The sequence below is a fragment of the Pristiophorus japonicus genome, chromosome 1 (genome assembly GCF_044704955.1).
Source record: "Pristiophorus japonicus isolate sPriJap1 chromosome 1, sPriJap1.hap1, whole genome shotgun sequence".
NCBI classification, from domain to species: Eukaryota; Metazoa; Chordata; class Chondrichthyes; family Pristiophoridae; genus Pristiophorus; species Pristiophorus japonicus.
In genome coordinates, this window is record NC_091977.1 from 170784640 (window position 1) to 170804407 (window position 19768).

Consider the following 19768-nt stretch of genomic DNA (forward strand, 5'->3'; position numbering starts at 1 on the left):
GGCTGGTTTTCGGGCAGTAGTCTCAGTAGGAGGCCCAATGTAGCATGGTCGCAGCGTCCCTGGAGCAAAAACAGCATTCTATTAAAGCTAGCCTATAATTTTAGAAAGCAGCGTCAGTCCCTAAAAGGGGCACTGCCTTCTAAAATGAAATTTTTTTTTTTAAATTGGCAGCTTTTAGCAAAAAAAAAATATTAAAATGGCAGTCTTCAGCTCTTAAAGCTGAATTGCTTTCTGTACCTAAAAGAAAAAGGGAAAAGTGCTTCAGCACTAACAAATGGCTCAGCAAGCCAGGGAAAGGACACCCAGGGTCTTGCACGCAGCACTGCAGCTTTGTGCAGGGGGTCAACACTGTAAGAGAGATCCTCTACCCACAGGGGCCAGGAGGCCCTCCAGAAAGGAGGATGGGGGACCACTGAGGCTGTAACTTCTAACAGTGTCGCCCCCAGGTCCTGGCTCCAGTGCCCAAAGAGCTTCATGACCTCAGACCAGTGCTCAAATTCAGTGATTGCATCTTCATAAGCCATCTCTTACCAACTGCACCACCAGCCTCACACACTGCTCAATGCGCGACCCACCCGTCCCTCTCAAGCACTCACTTACCATAAACCTGTACCAAACATGAGGCACACCTCCGATTCCTAGATTCATCTCATACCCATGGTGGAGATGGTGCTGGCCATTCTTGGCAGGGGCATGGCTGAGCCCTTGTCCAGCGACGGGGATGAAAGGATAGAAAATGCTGGTATCCTCATACGTTATTCTTCTTCTGTAATGCATCTCGCTTTCCCACCCTCCCCTCACCACAACTTCACCCTTGTGCTTTCCTCATTTCACACACAAAGAAATGCAGCCTGCCCAGCCAGTGGTCGACCAAGAAGAGGGAGAGGAGAGTGAAGAAGAAACAGTCACTTGGTCGCAGCCAACTGCTCCTCAAGGTCAACCTGCAAGGCCATTTGTGGTGTCCCCCATTAAAAGTCAGCAGCCTTTCACCAGCCATGCTGCAGCCACTGGGGTAGCACTGCGTGATCAGTAGGATGGGGAAATGCACACAACAAAACAGTCACTCAGGGAATTCATCAGGGTGATTAGTTGATTTCTTTTTGTCATATTGGACGGATAAGTGTATAAAATTAGATTGGAAAGTTTGCTTTGTGGTGGCTTTTACTTAAGCAGTCTGGTCAAAGGATGTGAGCCAACTGTTGAAAGGGGAATTGGGGTTGGTGTTGCGGTCACTGGTACCGCAGGTGGATGATTCCATTTCAGATATCCCGGCTAGAAAGGGGCTGTCTGGGTTGCATCCACCTCGTTTGCTTCCTCCTCGTTTGCTTCCTATTCCCTATGTGAGTGAATGCTGGAAACCTGATATAAAATCAGGAAATGCTTGAAATACTCAGCAGATCAGGCAGCATCTCAACCTGAGACGTGAACTCCTTTTCTCCACGGATGCTGCCTGACCTGCTGAGTATTTCCAGCATTTTCTGTTTTCTCAAGGCTTTCCTTTACCATTCGAGGCCTTGTAAGCATCCAGCAGCACTCCCTGCACACTTTAAAAACTTTTAACATCTGTTGCACCAAAGCTACTACTTCAATAAAATACAAAAAATAGTCCAAAAGCTTAAATACAATCTTTTCTGAAAGATTTGTATGTCCCTTTAATTAGCACAGACAGTGTCTCTGTAGATCTGCTGCATGCTCGCTTTTCTGAGCGAGCTTAGGACCCGGTATTGAACTCAGCGCTAAGGTCCAAGTTCACAGAGTGTGGCGTCAAGTCAGCGTTGCTCAACGACTGATGTCACGCTCTGCAGATTTGCATGTCTAGGGCCAACGTTGCTAATGGTAGCACTATGGCCCTCACCAAAATGGTGGCCGCCTAGTCCTGTGCCAGAGGTAGGCGGAAGTGAGGGGGTCGCCATTTTTTTTTCACAAAACACGCCTTACCTGCTAGCGGTAAGTACTTGAATTTGTATCCCATATATGCCTCTATAAACCCAAGGATCCTGTATGCATTTTTAACAGTTAGCAACTTATCCTGCCACTTTCAAAAATTTGTACAATTTAAAATTGTATGATTTAGTTTACATTGATTCTCCTCATTTTTCCTATCAAAATGAATCACTTCACACTTCTGTTAAATTTCATCTGCCATGTGTCTTCTCATTTCACCAGTCTGTCTATGTCCTCCTGAGGTCTGTTACTATCCTCCTCTTTGTTTGCTACATTTCAAAATTTTGTGTCATCTGCAAACTGTGAAATTATGCCCTGTATATCCAAGTTCAGATCATTAATATATTAATCAAAAAGAGCAGTGGTCCTAATAAGGACTCCTGGAGGACACCGCTGTATACTTCACTCCAGTCTGGGAAAACAACCTGTCACCACCACTCTCTGCTTTCTGTCCTTAGCTAATGTTGCATCCGTGCAGCCACTCCCCCTTTAATCCCATGGGCTTCAATTTTGCTAACATGTTTATTATGTGGTAGTATATTAAACTTCTTTTGAAGTCCATATACACAACATCAACCACATTACCCTCATCAACCTTCTCCGTCAATCAATTTATTTTAATTGTGCTGATGTCTCTGTTAAATTAGTAGAGATTTTCAGATGAACATGTCAAGCAGTTGTGCAATATTATGTCACAATAGAGCCTTAAAGACTATTTCTAAGTTTTGAGACTATTTACAGGAGTCTCGGGAATTCATTCTCAGGTCATTTAGAAACCTGCTCCAATTATCTTGTAGACTTTTATTCTTAGTGTAATATCAGATTGCCAAGTTCTTTATTCAGTGCATCTTTGTACTGTCAATCAATATGCTTCAAAGAATGTTAATTACAGTTCAGTGATAGCACTGTGGAACTTGAACCTTGTGATTTAATTTCTGCCCTGAACCATACTAGTTCAGGAAGCATCAAACAGAAGGCTTCTAAGCATTTTGCTACAGCAAGGGACGGAAAAAGAGTTGCTTGAGCCATATTTGCACATTTCCTGGTGCCCAATTACAAACTACCATTGGCAGAGGTCTGGTAGGTGACAGCCAGTTGCTTATCCATTTGCCTTGGTGTCCTTGGAAGACCCAATTTGGAAAAGTTCTGAAATGTAATTATAAAAATGCAGTTCAATTTGGATAAGTTTGCAGATGAGGTACTCACATCTGAGCATCTGGTGAGCTAATCTGAGAGCTGCAAACGGACTATGACAAAATTTGCAAGTGGGCAAAACTATGCTAGTTGAAATTAACTGGGATAAATGCAGGTATTACACGTTGGCTCGAAGAATGGAAGGCACCTTTACTCCATGAATGGTGTTGAACTGGCTAGAGGAGAGGGAAATAAATCTGAGGGGAATCCTGCTGTAGAACCCCAAAGACAAAATGCCAATTGTGGGATGGGATTAGGAGCCAATAGATCCTTAAAACATTGGCAGTGGAGCTGCAATGCTGGAAGAGCAACAAGATCTTGCCCAACACTGCATTACCTGCCCCCCCGCCATCCGGTTTGGCAGTCATCTAAGATGCACCCATAGTCATGTGGGCGTCTGTTAGTTATTTGCAAATTAGAGAACCTCTCCCTGACCCCAGATACCCTGGCACTTATACTAGGTTAGCATTCCCACCGATTTTTGTGCCCAGATTCTAGAGGCAAATGAAAAGGGATTTTATGGAGCTATACAAGATGATAAGTCGAATAGAAAAGTTTAATCTGGAATACTATTTCAAGTTAAACCAGGGATGCAGGACAAACAGACAAGTACAAGGTGGAAGGACGTTTTTAAAATACAAAACGTAACAGATATCTGGAATGCCCTACCCAGCAGAATAGTGAAGTTTACAACTTTGGAATTATTCAAGAGTGTTTGGATATCATGATGGAGTAATCGTAGGTCTCTATGAAAGGATAAAACAAATGGCTTCCCTCATCTGTACTTATTTTGTGAAAAGAGGGAAGATTAAAGCAAAATTCACATTATTGTTTGTCCAAGATGTCTATATCTAAGCTGTCATTCCCTTAGTCTCTTGCTGCATAAAACATGTTTGATTGTATGTTATTTGATTTGTTTCTTATATTTCCCCACTCTTGTCTTTCAGCATTGAGCAGACTATGAGGGAGCTGCAGTCAGACCTGAGTAAGCTGTGCATAGGAGAGAAATTGCAGAACACTGGTGACTGCCTGCAGTGGTTAAGCAGTTCCAATATTTCCTCTGTCAAACCATTCACCACTCCATGTGACCAGTTGACAGACTTTCTTAAAGCGCTGGTAAATAAAATGTATTTCTTTTTAAATGCAGTAAAATAGTGGAAAAGTTTGCTAGAAAGTTATTTTTGACTTGATTTGCAAAATTGTTATATTCAGACCAGGAGAAGTATCTCAGCATTCATATGCAACACATTTCAAGTTCATCTTTAATTTGCTACGGTGTAATGATTAATGTAATTATGTTTTATTACTTTCAAAAGTTGTAATACGATTGGTTAGTGTTGCAATAACGCCAGAAAGGATCATTATGTAGAATGACTAATCTACCCTGTCTTTATAGAGTTTTGACTAAGTTTTAAATAGTGTGTTGGGTGGGTCGGTGGGCAGAGAGATACAGCAGCATCAGCTTGTGAGTTAGAGGTAGCAACAAAGCACTGTCAAATAATGAAAAATAAGTTAAACCTGGTTTAACAAAAATCATATAAAATATTGCTATTCCTGCTCCTTTCCCAATTTCACTGTTCTTTCTAACGATTCTAATATCTGGAATATTTGGTTACTAGTCATGCTCAGCTTGTAGGTAGTTCTCCATAATGGCTACCATAGATTCTTACAGTATAGAAGGAGGCTATTCAGCCCATCGTGCCCGTGCTGGTTCTTTGAAAGAGCTATCCAATTAGTCCCTCTCCCGCTTTTTCCCCATCTACCTGCGCTATCATTCCCCATACATAATGACCTAGAAATTGGGCCTCAATCATTTTTGGACACGCAGGGGTCTAGTTCGCCTTGTGGGTCCGCAATCGTGAATCGGGAGTGGCGGCGATTGGTGGTCGGGAGGAGCAAGAGTGCTGACGTTCAGTTAAGTTACTTACCTTCTTCGTTGCAGTCAATTCTAAAGGCTGGCATCCTGAATGTAAACAGGCATTGGGCACCTTATTTGCATATGCAAAGGGCCTAATGTGCTTCAGGCATGAGTAAAAATATTTCTTATTTATCCTTACCCAATATGGCAAGCATTGCTCTTCTGATCCGAAATAAGCGCATGCTTCATGCCTGCCATATTGGAGCTTTAGTAATCCAAGTACACCCAACTCCCTCTGCTCTTCCATAGCACTGAAGTCTTGTTTAACAACGTCTATATGAAAGTCACTCGTTCATCGTGGTGATGGGCAAAACAGAGAAACTGACTCATACCCCAGTACAGATTCATAGATGCTCATAGACTTCTGAAACCCCGCCCAAATGGACATTCTTTATGTATAAGCCTGCACATTGAGTGCAAGCAGACTACTCATCTAATAAAGACCATCACAACCAAACTTAATGTTCTCCTTGCCCAGCATACAGATTCATGTGCACTTTGCATATTGGGATACTGAATTGGAATGAGAATCATGGCACCTCATGATTCCTCAATGCACTATGTTGCCTTTCCTTGCCATGCTATTGTGTTGACACTGAGCAGAAGCTTTAGAGAGGGAAGAAAAAAATCAGTGAAAGACTCAACGAAGATTGTATTCATGCACATTTGTTCAATGCAGCATTTATGGAGCCTGGAGCTACACTGCCTGTTAATTCTCTCAGCAGTGTCTTGTGTACAGGAGGATCAGGGGAAAATGGAAAGATGGTTGGCTAAAAGAGGTGAGGAAATGACTTCCCAACAGAAAACAAGGATTTAAAAAAAAACATGAAGTAAATGGGTTAATGACTGCATTAAGGCAGTGCAGTCAGAAATGTATGAAAAAATAGCACACAAAAGAAATTAAGTCCCTTGTGTGAATTTCCTGCTCTGCAGTGCAAGCCATCTTCAAGGTCAAGTAGTGGAAGTTTTATTTCAAAGTACCATATGAGTAAATAATACAACATTTACTCGTGGCCTTCTGCTCTAATTCAGCTGCAGATTTATAGCCGGACAAGGTTTTTGAAACCATTGTATAAAGTGGTATTCCCATTGCACACAATAATATTCTTAAAATTGCCTGAGGTGCAATATCTATCTTGTACTGTGAAGCTCTGGTTCCTGATACAGATATCATCATTTATACCTGTCAAGAACAAACAGTAACTGGTTACAGCTGATGTCATTTCTGTTGTTATCCATGATTATTTATTCTTGTCTCGTGTTTTCTTTACTCCAAGCTTCATTTTCTGAAGACAGAAAAAGGCCCAGAAGAAATGATCATGCAGCTACTCCTGGATCTCTCTGCTGAGTGTGGTGTTGTCTTTCCATTGAATTCATGTGGAGCTTCATTTCATGTACCTTCAACTACTTCAGTTCATGCCGTTGAGGACAATGACTCTCTTGATGCTCTGTCTGTGTGGGATGATGTGAGGTTACATCTTCGTAGGTTCCTAGTTGATAAACTTCAAAATTGTCAGGAAATAAATAAAGTGCTTCCAAATATTCAAATCAAAACACAGAGTCTTCAGCAGCTTCTATTTTTGTACCCAGAAACTGAAGTTCTAACCAAATATCAAAATATCCAGTGCAAATCTGTGCAAGATCTGCTGCAGAATAATGTCTTGACCAACACCAATGAGATCAGTTTTGACAAAGTGGCTCATGGGTTTGAAAACATGATTCCTGTGGTTTGTACTATGATGAGACAAGATTTGTATGCTTTACGTACACTTGTGGAGGATTCAAAAGTACTGAAGTTTATTAATGATGCATACCTACAGAATATTGCAGAAGAACTCTACATTGTGACTGAAAAGCTTTGTGAGCAACAGCTGAGGAAAAATGCACTGCATTTGGCGAAGACAAACAAAAGCTTAAACAATCAAAAGGGAGCAGTACAGTCTGTGGGTCAGTGCCTTCTGTTGCTATTTACTTTGACAGAAAGTGCTTCAATATGTTTAGTGGTTGTGCAGATAGTTACATATTTCTTTCTTTATTTAAATGAAAGCTCACTACATTGTCAGGCTTGGCTCAGTGGTAGCACTCTCGCCTGAGTCAGAAAGTTGTTGGTTCAGCCCACTCCTGGACTTGAATACATATTCCAGGTTGACAGTTCCTTGTAGTATTGAGGGAGTGCTACCGTCTTTTGGATGAGGCATTAAACCGAGGCTACATCTGTCCTCTCAGGTGAACGCAAAAGATACTTTCTTTTTCTTTTTTCCTTTTTTCTCTCTTTTTCTCTTTACTTCCATTATCCACAGGCATGATGGGGTAAATACACTCCTTCGGTGGAGGGAAGAAACAAGAGAGGAAGCTGAAAGAAAACCTGGGAAGTGAAACAGGAGTGAGAGAATCAATGTTAATGTTGTGGTTTAAATTTGGTTTGCTATTTTCCATTACTAAGAAAAATAGATTGTTTCAATCTCAATTCTCATAAGTAGTTCTACATAATTTAATATCTATTCATAGGAAACTGGCAGCTATTTCAAATTTTGGTTACTACCAGTCAGCTATAAACGCATAGGGCCCGAAATTGGTCAGGTCGTAAGGTCCGCCCATTTCTCGGCGGTATGCCGGCGGTGCGTCATTTCAAACCGCTGGCATACTGTCGAGACCGAAGAGCGCAATTTTGGTGGATTTTTTTGGGGTGGTATGCGAGCGGTGTGCAGTGGGCGATATGTAGCATTGTAGTCGATCCAGATTGACTTTCTTGTCGATGGATGGTGCAGCACTGCGCATGCATGAATTTTTTTTTTTTGCTTTTTTTTTCAGAGAAGCTTTTTACCCACGATTTCAGGGGGCAGGGGTCACCCGCGCATGCGCAGAGAATTGAAATTGAGGAAGAGAGAGTGAGAAGGAGCTGAAAGCTATTCGAGGGTCAGTTGGTTTAATCACAGATTGCAGAGTTTAAAAATATTAATAAAAAATAATAATTATACAATATCAACAATAATAAGACATTTTATAAATCAAAAATCATATAATAAATATAAATATTATGGAAATGCTCAAAAAGAAGTCAAAGTGCATGAACATCGAGAAGGACGGGAGGTTGAGGGCGCTCACCTTCGACGAGATGGAGCTACCTGCCCTAATGGAGAATATTACGGAGAGATACTCCGACCTAATGAAGGGTGGTCGTGGAAAGCCCCCCGCCAAAGGAGTACAACAGAATATGGGACGAGATCGGGTAGGCTGTGTCCTCCACAAGTACCATGGTCCGCACCGGGGAAAGGTGTCGTAAGAGGTAGAACGACCTGGTGAGGGTAGCCAAGAGTAAGTAATGATTTTATTTATGCACCCCCCCATGTGCCATGTACCATGTAAATGTAGGTTCAGTGACACACGGATTATGTTATTTATCTTAAGAATACGGCAATGTATTTGTGTTTTCAGGCAATGACAAGAGGATCAACACGGTGTGTGTATGAATCTGCGATGTGAAATGGATTGAAGATTTTTACTTTAATTTATTTCACTTTCTGCAGAAGAAGACATCTGAAATAGCAGCGGATCAGCGGCGTACAGGGGGAGAACCCACAACGCAAGAACCATTGATGGAGATAGAGATCCGTGCCCTGTTGCTGGTCGGGGATAGCAACCGTGCCACCATTGGCGTTGGAGCTGACCCACCCACACAGGATGGTCAGTTCAGTACAGTCCCTGGTTTGTGTTGCGGTCCTGTAATGTCATGTAATATAACTGTAATGTTGGCCTCATGTAATGTAAGTTTATTGCACTGTAATGTTGGCCTCGCGATGTACTGCAATGTTGGGGGCATGTAACGCGATGCATATATGTATTGTCTGTCTGCGATATGTAATGCAACAATGCAGCAGTGGTGGACATTTAAGTAAGACTGCTACGTCACTGTACTCATGTACTCATGTAACCCTGACCCCTCCCCTGGTGCCAAGCATTTTTAAGTGTTGTTTTGTACTTCCAGACTCAGACGATTCATACCAGACCTCTGCAGAGAGACCAGATGACAGATCCACTGCCTCCACCTCTGGCATCACCCAGCCCTCTCCCTACTTCACCACTGCCAGAGATGATGAAGACGAAGAGGAAGAGCCGCTGATTCTGGAGCCAGTGAAGGTGGGGGTGGAGTCGGAGGAGGAGGATACGCCAGTTCCATCTGGCCCAGCTGGAACATCCTCCACCACCGACACTATATTCAGGGGACCCCCCCCCCCCATGCCTCCTCTACCTCTGTGGGACAAAGCGGTGCGTACGCACCCCGAGTGTTGCAGCGCCTTTGCCGCAGTGACGGAGGTTGGTGCAGAAAAGGTCCATTGCTGCAAGACAGATAGGCCTGTACCAGGACATGGTGTGTCTGTCACAGGCCAGCGTCGACATAGGTCGAAAGCTGCTCAAGGCCAAGGCTACGATAGCCAGAAACATCGCGGCGCTATCAGAACGACAGTTGAAGGATATGTTGCATCTGATCACCACAATGGAGCGAACCGCTGACTCCGTCGATGCCATGTGGCAATCGACGGGATCAGGACTTCGTAGTTGGGTCGACAGCACCTGAGGGTGGGGAGCTACCAGCAGCTTCCAGCCCTGAAGCCGTGCCTTCCGGATTACGAGCTTCTCCTGAGGCCCCATTCATTGCACCTGCAATGTCTGACCCGCAACGACAGCAACAGCATTCGGGGTACAGTGCTGCACGCCGGTTTGTACCACCACAGGGAGGTCCGGGCTCAGGGCAGTGGAAAAGGGAAGGGCGGGAGTAAGAAAGGGGGGAGGGGGATGAGTCCCAAGGGTGGTGGAGGTCGAGAACAGTAAAGGGTGCTTTTTGGAGTCAAGTGTTCATTGTTCATTTAAAATAATTGAAGTTTGATTTTTAAAAGTTTATTTCAAGTTGTTAAAGTTTTGTTAAAGTTGTTATTAAAGTTGTTAAAGTTGTTCAAAGTTATAGTTATAAGTTTTACAAAGTTTTAAAATTGTTGTATATTTTTTACATTTTTACATAAACGTTTGAATTGAATTTAAGCACTCTTGTACAGTGTCAAACTTTTGGGGTAACACTCATCAGGGTCCCAAAACGCAGCTCTCCACATTCAAGCAAAACGTTCATTTATGAGCTGCTGAGGTAACAATTTTGCAGTGGCATACGCTCCATGTGCCCTCCGCTGTGGTGTTGCGGGGGTGGGTGCTGATGCCATGGGTTCATCTGGAAGCTCCTCTTCATCCTCCTCCAACTCATTTTCCTCTTCTTCCTCCGTCTCCGGCACTCTCTCCTCGAGTGGTCCCACAATCCTCTCTGGCAATTCCTGTCCCCGTATGATTGCTAAATTATGCAACATGCAGCACACCACTGTGAACTGAGCAACCTGCTCAGAGTGGTATTGCAGCCTGCCTCCCGAGTAGTCCAAGCATCGAAAGCGTTGCTTCAGCACTCCAATTGTCTTTTCGATAATATTAAGTGTGGCTATATATGGGTCGTCTTATATCGTTGCTCGGCTTCTGTCTGAGGGTTCCGCAGGGACATAGAACATAGAAAATAGGTGCAGGAGTAAGCCATTCGGCCCTACGAGCCTGCACCACCATTTAATAAGATCATGGCTGATCATTCACCTCAGTACCCCTTTCCTGCTTTCTCTCCATATCCCTTGATCCCTTTAGCCGTAATGGCGGTCAAGAGCCAGGTAGCGAGGCCGTACCCTTTGTCCCCCAGCATCCAGCATTTACCTTGTGGCTCAGACTTCAACAGGTCAGACACAGTGCTCTCGTGCATGATGTGCGCATCATGGATGCTCCCTGGAGAGTAGGCATTCACTGCTATTATGGTCGCAGACAAGCTGCATGTTAAGGAAGTGGAGTCCCTTACGGTTTTGGTACACCTCCGCCTCCTGTAATGGTGCTCGCAGGGCAATATGGGTACTGTACCTTGGGGAAACCGGCAATGCGTGCAAATCCCAATGCCCTCTCACTCTGTGCCTCCCTGGTCATTGGGAAGTTTATAAATTCCATCCGGCGTGCATACAGTGCTTTGGTTTTCTGTTGAATGCAGCGATGAATAACATACTGAGAAATAGAGCATATGTCATAGAAACATAGAAAATAGGTGCAGGAGTAGGCCATTTGGCCCTTCGAGCCAGCACCATCATTCAAGCTGATCATGCAACTTCAGTACCCCATTCCTACTTTCTCTCCATACCCCTTGATTCCTTTAGCCGTAAGAGCCACATCTAACTCCCTTTTGATATCTAACGAACTGGCGTCAACAACTTTCTGTGGTAGAGAATTCCACAGGTTCACAATTCTCTATGAGTGAAGAAGTTTCTCCTCATCTCGGTCCTAAATGGCATACCCCTTATCCTTAGACTGTGACCACTGGTTCTGGACTTGCCCAACATCGGGAATATTCTTCCTGCATCTAACCTGTCCAATCCCATCAGAATTTTATATGTTTCTATGAGATCCCCTCTCATTCTTCTAAATTCCAGTGAATATAAGCCGAGTCGATCCAGTCTTTCTTCATATGTTAGTCCTGCTATCCCAGGAATCAGTCTGGTGAACCTTCGCTGCACTCCCTCAATAGCAAGAATGCCCTTCCTCAGATTAGGAGACCAAAACTGTACACAATATTCAAGGTGTGGACTCACCAAGGCCCTGTACAACTGCAGTAAGACCTCCCTGCTCCTATACTCAATTCCTCTTGCTATGAAGGCCAACATGCCATTTGCCTTCTTCACCGCCTGCTGTACCAACTTTCAATGACTGATGTACCATGACACCCAGGTTTTGTTGCAGCTCCCCATTTCCTAATCTGTTACCATTCAGATAATATTCTGCCTTCATGTTTTTTGCCACCAAAGTGGATAACCTCACATTTATCTACATTATACTGCATCTGCCATGCATTTGCCTACTCACCTAACCTGTCCAAGTCACCCTGCAGCCTCTTAGCATCCTCCTCACAACTCACACTGCCACTCAGCTTAGTGTCATCTGCAAACTTGGAGATATTACATTCAATTCCTTTGTCTAAATCATTAATGTATATTGTAAATAGCTGGGGTCCCAACACTGAACCTTGCGGTACCCCACTAGTCAATGCCTGCCATTCTGAAAAGGACCCATTTATTCCTACTCTTTGTTTCCTGTCTGCCAACCAGTTCTCTATCCACGTCAATACATTACCCCCAATACCATGTGCTTTAATTTTGCACACTAATCTCTTGTGTGGGACCTTGTCAAAAGCCTTTTGAAAGTCCAAATATACCACATCAATTGGTTCTCCCTTGTCCACTCTACTAGTTACATCCTCAAAAAAACTCCAGAAGATTTGTCAAGCATGATTTCCCTTTCATAAATCCATGCTGACTTGGACCGATCCTGTCACTGCTTTCCAAATACGATGCTATTACATCTTTAATAATTGATTCCAGCATTTTCCCCACTACATATGTCAGGCTAACCGATCTATAATTCACTGTTTTCTCTCCCTTTTTTAAAAAGTGGAGTTACATTAGCTACCCTCCAATCCATAGGAACTGATCCAGAGTCCGTAGAATGTTGGCAAATAACCACCAATGCGTCCACTATTTCTAGGGCCACTTCCGTAAGTACTCTGGGATGCAGACTATCAGGCCCTGGGGATTTATCGGCCTTCAATCCCATCAATTTCCTGAACACAATTTCCTGCCTAATAAGGATTTCCTTCAGTTCCTCCTCGCTAGACCCTCGGTCCCCTAGTGTTTCCGGAAGGTTATTTGTGTCTTCCTTAGTGAAGACAGAACCGAAGTATTTGTTCAATTGGTCTTCCATTTCTTTGTTCCCCATTATAAATTCACCTGATTCTGACTGCAAGGGACCTACATTTGTCTTCACTGATCTTTTTCTCTTCACATATCTATAGAAGCTTGTGCAGTCAGTTTTTATGTTCCCTGCAAGCTTACTCTCATACTCTATTTTCCCCGTCCTAATTAAACCCTTTGTCCTCCTCTGCTGAATTCTAAATTTCTCCCAGTCCTCAGAATTGCTGCATTTTCTGGCCAATTTATATGCCTTTTCCTTGGATTTAACACTATCCCTAATTTCCCTTGTTAGCCATGGGTTGAGCCACCTTTCCCGTTTTATTTTTATGCCATACAGAGATGTACAATTGTTGAAGTTCAGCCATGTGATCTTTATATGTCTACCATTGCCTATCCACCGTCAACCCTTTAAGTATTATTCACCAGTCTATCCTAGCCAATTCACGTCTCATACCATCGAAGTTACCTTTCTTTAGCTTGGATGCACCCTCGTCTCTGAATTAACTGTGTAATTCTCCATCTTAATGAACAATTCTACCATATTATGGCCACTCTTCCCCAGGGGGCCTTGCACAACAAGATTGCTAATTAATCCTCTCTTATTATACAACACCCAATCTAGGATGGCCAGTGCTCCAGTTGGTTCCTTGACATATTGGTCTAGAAAACCATCCCTTATACACTCCAGGAAATCCTCCTCCACCGTATTGCTACTAGTTTGGTTACCCCAATCTATATGTAGATTAAAGCCACCCATGATAACTGCTGTACCTTTATTGCACGCATCCCTAATTTCCTGTTTGATGCCATCCTCAACCTCACTACTACTGTTTGGTGGTCTGTACACAACTCCCACTAACGTTTTCTGCCCTTTGGTGTTCTGCAGCTCTACCCATACAGATTTCACATCATCCAAGCTAATGTCCTTCCTTACTATTGCGTTAATCTCTTTAACCAGCAATGCTACCCCATCTCCTTTTCCTTTCTGTCTATCCTTCCTGAATATTGAATAGCCCTGGATGTTGAGTTTTCAGCCTTGGTCACACTGGAGCCATGTCTCCATAATTCCAATTACATCATATCCGTTAATAGCTGTCTGCGTAGTTAATTCGCCCACCTTATTACGAATACTCCTCGCATTGAGACACAGAGCCTTCAGGCTTGTTTTTTTAACACTCTTTGTACTTTTAGAATTATGTTGTAATGTGGCCCTTTTTGATTTTTACTTTTGATTTCTCTGCCCTCCACTTTTCCTTATCTCCTTTCTACCTTTTGTTTCTGCCCCCATTTTACTTCCCTCTGTCCACCTGCATAGATTCCCAACCTCTGCCATATTAGTTTAAACCCTCCCCAACAGCACTAGCAAACACTCCCCCTAGGACATCGGTTCCAGTCCTGCCCAGGTGCAGACTTTCCGGTTTGCACTTGTCCCACCTCCCCCAGAACCGGTTCCAATGACCCAGGAATTTGAATCCCTCCCTTTTGCACCATTCCTCAAGCCACATATTCATCTTAACTATCCTGCTATTTCTAATCTAACTAGTACGTGGCACTGGTAGCAATCCTGAGATTACTACCTTTGAGGGCCGACTTTTTAATTTAACTCCTAGCTCCCTAAATTCAGCCTATGGGACCTCATCCTGTTTTTTTTACCTATATCGTTGGTACTTATATGCACCACGACAACGGGCTGTTCACCCTCCCCCCTCCAGAATGCCCTGCAGCCGCTCCAAGACATCCTTGACCCTTGCACCAGAGAGGCAACATACCATCCTGGAATCTCGATTGTGGTCGCAGAAATGCCTATCTATTCCTCTTACAATAAAATCCCCTATCACTATAGCTCTCCCACTCTTTTTCCTGCCCACCTGTGCAGCAGAGCCATCCATGGTGCCATGAACTTGGCTGCTGCTGCCTTCCCCTGATGAGCCATCTCCCCCAACAGTACCCAAAGCAGTATATCTGTTTTGGAGGGAGATGACCGCAGGGGTCTCCTGCACTAGCTTCCTACTCCTACTCTGTCTGATGGTCACCCATCCCCTATCTGCCTTTGTAACCTTTACCTGCGGTGTGACCAACTCACTAAACGTGTTATTCACGACATCCTCAGCATCGTGGATGCTCCAGAGTGAATCCATGCGCAGCACCAGTGTTGTCATGCGGTCTGACAGGAGCTGCAGCTGGATACACTTCCCGCACGCAGAGTAGTCGTCCCTGATTTCCTACATAGCACAGAAGGAGCATAACACGGGTCTGGGCTCTCCTGCCATGACTTAACCCTTAAATTAACTTCATTTGGCAACAATGCCAAAGGTTTCTTACTGATAAGAAAAAGAAAAAAAATAAAGAAAAAAGAAAAACTCACCAATCAACCAGCCAATCACTTACCCTCTTGGCTGTGACGTCACACTTCGATTTCTTTTTACTTCCTTTTTTTACTTTTGACCCTGCTGCAGCAGCTGGCTCCTCCCCGACTACCGCTGCTCCTCACTGCCACTGGGCCTTTTATAGGCCTCGCCGCTCCTCCTCGACTGCCCAGCTGATGCCTGCAAAGAGAAACATGCATAAAAGAAAAGTGCCGCAGTCACCTTCATCTTAACAGAGAGTGCAGTAATGTTGGTGGTATTGGGCTGCAGGTCTGTCTTAATGAGCTAGCATATCTGTGATCGGTTTTCGGAAGCGCATCCTTCGAACGCACTGTCGATCCGTCAGGTCCAAGAATGAGCACTTCTCCCTGAAAATCCTTTGGGGATGAGGCCTCCTTCTCCTCATCAGTCTGTGACCTCCTCCATTACCCTGATAACTCTGCTCAATAAACCTTCTCCCATTTGGATCCTGCATTAGACAGGTAGTCAGCAATACAGGCTGAGATAATACAGGCCCCATTCTTTTTAAATCTCCAGAAGATTTTTCAATGAAAATAATATAACTGAAATGCCTTCTAACTTAATAAAGTACTCAGCACCAATAAAAAATACCTTTCCCACTGTAAGTTGCACTGTAAAGTCATTGCTCACCTCAGAAATACTGAGGTGTTGCTTTTGCTGACTGTTCCCGATTTCAAAATGGCGACTTTGAGCACTACCACCCATTCCTGCCCACTTAAGATCGAGTAAAACCACCTTTTCCAGCACGGTATGCAGCTCCGGTGGTATGTTATGAAAATTGCATTTTTTGGGTGACATGCATGGCGGACGATGTGCGTACCGCTCGGCGGTATGTCAATGATGATTGTTTCGCCGTGTGGAATGTCCGCGGTATGTACATGTTTTTTGACCAAACTTGCATTTTTGGGTGGTACGCGAGCAGTAGTGGGCGGTATATTGATGAATAAATACTGCAGATGATATCTATGGCTTTTGCACTCAACTGAATACCCAAGACATTCTTTCCATGAAGATAAATTTTGTTTGTAAAATGTTTAAAAATGTATTTTCTTCAGTTGAATTTGGCACAATGGCTTGCTTCTTTCTATGGTTCGTCTCTTAAGACTAAAGGAATTTACAGTGAGATGTCACATGGTCTTGATCTGACATCTATTGCATGGATTCAGCAAACATTTTTCATTAATTATGTTTGTTCACGAGATGTTTTTGATCTGGATAGATACATTTTGTTTTCCTTTGTTACTGCCCAAATTTTTAGACGTGCTGGAGACCCACAGCTCCAACTAAACCACACGTAAAGGTTATGGTATGGATATATCTCCACATTAGCAAAGTGTCACATCTTTTATTATTTTGTAACTGATGAGGAAGCATGTTAAAAGTTCTATAAAAATAACGCATTTTGCTGTATTGCCTTTATTATTACTTAACTATTAATTTTATCAAACCTATTCTGCAGTTTATAACTTAAACCACAGTCTGTTAGCATTTTTTCTATTGCTTTCCAAAGTCTAGGTGATCACCAGAAGGCTCATGCTGTATCCAATAAACTAAATGCTGGAACAGGGTTTCTGTGCAAGCCCTGTGCTCACTGCAAACCAGAGAACATTTTTATATGCCCAACATCTGGTAATGTGGAGAGTGAGGACAACGAGAATGGTTTTTGGTGCTAGCCACAGGAAAATATTTGTTTAAAAAAAAATGTAACATAGCATAACCATATCATTTTGTATGTATTCTGGCTGTGTTTGTCAAGGAAATATACACAGAAAAGGGAATGATGTAAAGGAAAATTGTCAGATAATATGGGTGTACTACATTCTTTTGCTATTTCTGACTTTATTTATAAGGACATTGAGCCCACTTACACCAGCTTTCAGCTGGCCTGAGTTCCAAAGGCCTTAAAATGGTGGAATGGGCAGAATTTGCATGGGTAGTCAGGGAACTCCTCCAAATATGCCTTCTTCATGTAGAGTGCTGGGCGGGCGGAATATCTCTCCACAGCCTGCTGTTAGCCAGAATTTAAATCACCAGCTGAAACTGGGATGTATCTGGTAGAAACAGCTTCCGCTTCAAATTCATGCCCCTGATCATTATATAGTGCCCCTACTGGAAGCATCGTGGGCATGCTATTGTAGCGCTTGATTAGGCTTGGCTGTGATGGCTCTTATAATTGCCTTTAACATTCACAGTCTAAGCTCACACATGCAGAATGGCTGCTTGAGCGAGGATTTCAAATATTGTACAATATATTGTATTGTACCTTAGCATATCAGCATCTTCAAGAGAGGATGGGAAAAAAAATAGGGAGGAGTCAGCTAATTTGTGGACTGGAAGGTTGCTTATCTAGATAGACAGACATATTTATGTCTCTGTTTTTTGCTGAAAAATGCAAGCATATTTCATCTAAAAGAAGGGCTAGCCACTAGAGAATGGTTGATCATAACATTGCAACATCATTATATCTGGGCTTTGATAATGTGGCCAGAATGGTCTGTATGTTGTTTCTGGTCATTAGATTGCTAGATACAAAAACTAAATACAATGTTAATTGGTCCTTTTGCCCATCAAATTTTAATTAAGATAAAGTTGTTTCTGAACATGTCTTCCTTGCAGGAAATGAATTACTATTTGAAGATCATGTACTATAATGATGAATACAGATTCTTTTTATCACTACAGTTTGTTCACTATTTTCATGTATCAAGCTGAGAATTACCACCTGTTTCATACAGTTTTAATCATTTGAATCATTACTGTAAATGTCTGATTATATTAGATTTCTTTTTTCACTTTCACTTTTTCAATCTAAATTTCTCTCCTTACTCTCTTCCTTTTTTGAAAGCTATTTATGCATGCGTATAGTTCCAAGGGCAATTGGTTGGACTTAAAATATTTCAGGTTCACTGTCATGCGATGTAGCACACCTTCCCACTGAGTCACTAGAGTGACAATTCATGCATGCTCTCATGCATGTTTTTAATCTTCATATTAATTGGACAAATCAAATTGGCAAAGGTAGCCTTGAGGAAGAGTTTATAGAGTGTATGCTGGATGGTTTCTTGGAACAATACATTGTGTAACCAACCAGGGAGCAGACTATTTTAGATCTGGTAATGTGTAATGAGTCTGGATTAATTAATGATCTCATAGTGAAGGATCCTCTTGGGAAGAGTGATCATAGCATGGTAGAATTTCAAATTCAGTTTGAGGGTGAGAAAGCTAGGTCTCACACTAGTGTCCTGAACTTAAATAAAGGCAATTACAAAGGTATGAAGGCAGAGTTGGCTAAAGTGAACTGGGAAAATAGATTAAAGGGTTAGACTGTAGAAAAGCAGTAGAAAACATTTAAGGAGATATTTCATTACTCAGCAAAGATATATTCCAGTGAGAAAGAAGGACTCTTAAGAGAAGGATGAACCATCCATGGCTAACTAAGGAAGTAAAGGATGGTATCAAATTGAAAACAAAGGCATACAATGTTGCGAAGAATAGTGGAAGGCCAAAGGTTTGGGAAATTTTTAGAAACCAGCATAGGACGACTAAAAAGAATGATAAAGACAAAGAAGATAGCATATGAGAGTAAACTAGCAAGAAATATAAAAACAGACAGTAAAAGCTTCTACAGGTATATAAAAAGGAAGAGAGTAGCTAAAGTAAATCCCTTAGAGGATGAGATTGGGGAATTAATAATGGGAAATGGGGGAAATGGCAGAGACTTCGAACAAATATTTTGTATCGGTCTTCACGGTAGAAGACACTAAAAGTATCCCAATAATTGATAATCAAAGGGGGTATTGGGGGGGAACTTAAAACAATCACTATCATGAGAGAAAAAGTACTAGGCAAACTAATGGGACTAAAGGTGGACAAGTCTCCTGGACCTGATGGCCTGCATCCTAGGGTCTTAAAAGAAGTGGCTGCAGAGATAGTGGATGCATTGGTTGTAATTTACCGAAATTATAATCAACTATTTACAATCTATATTAATGACTTGGATGAAGGGACCGAGTGTAATGTAGGCAAACTTGCTTATGATACAAAGATAGGTGGGAAAGCAAGTTGTGAAGAGGATGCAAAGAATCTGCAAAGGGACATAGATAGGCTAAGTGAGTGGGCAAAAATTTGGCAAATGGAGTATAATGTGGGAAAATGTGAAGTTACCTCTTTGGTAGGAAAAATAAAAGAGAAAATTATTATTTAAATGTGGAGAGATTACAAAATGCTGTAGTACAGAAGGAGCTGGGGGTCCTTGCACATGAAACACAAAAAGTTAGTGTTGTGAATCTGTAAAGCATGCACTTCCATGTTCCGCCACCAGGGAGCTCATCCTCTGAAGTCCCAAAGGATCCCAGCATCCCTTGGGAGCACTGTATATAAGCCGGCCCCGAAGGCCTGTTCCTCACTGGAGTGTCTTATTAAAGACTGAGGTCACTGTTACTTTAACCTCCCTGTGTGCAGCCTCATCTGTGTTAGGAACACAATAACTGCGACGAGAATAAAATCCAACGCAAAGA

The 19768-nt window shown here is 42.6% G+C and overlaps 1 protein-coding gene across 1 annotated transcript in view; it reads left to right on the forward strand.

Moving 5' to 3' along the window:
• Positions 1–19768, forward strand: part of kiaa0825 (KIAA0825 ortholog) — a 769133-nt gene that overhangs the window by 126084 nt on the left and 623281 nt on the right. Inside the window, exons 3-4 of the mRNA XM_070884909.1 lie at positions 4086–4254; positions 6334–7003. Coding sequence (XP_070741010.1) covers positions 4086–4254; positions 6334–7003 — 839 coding nt within the window. The remainder of the gene's footprint in view (positions 1–4085; positions 4255–6333; positions 7004–19768) is intronic.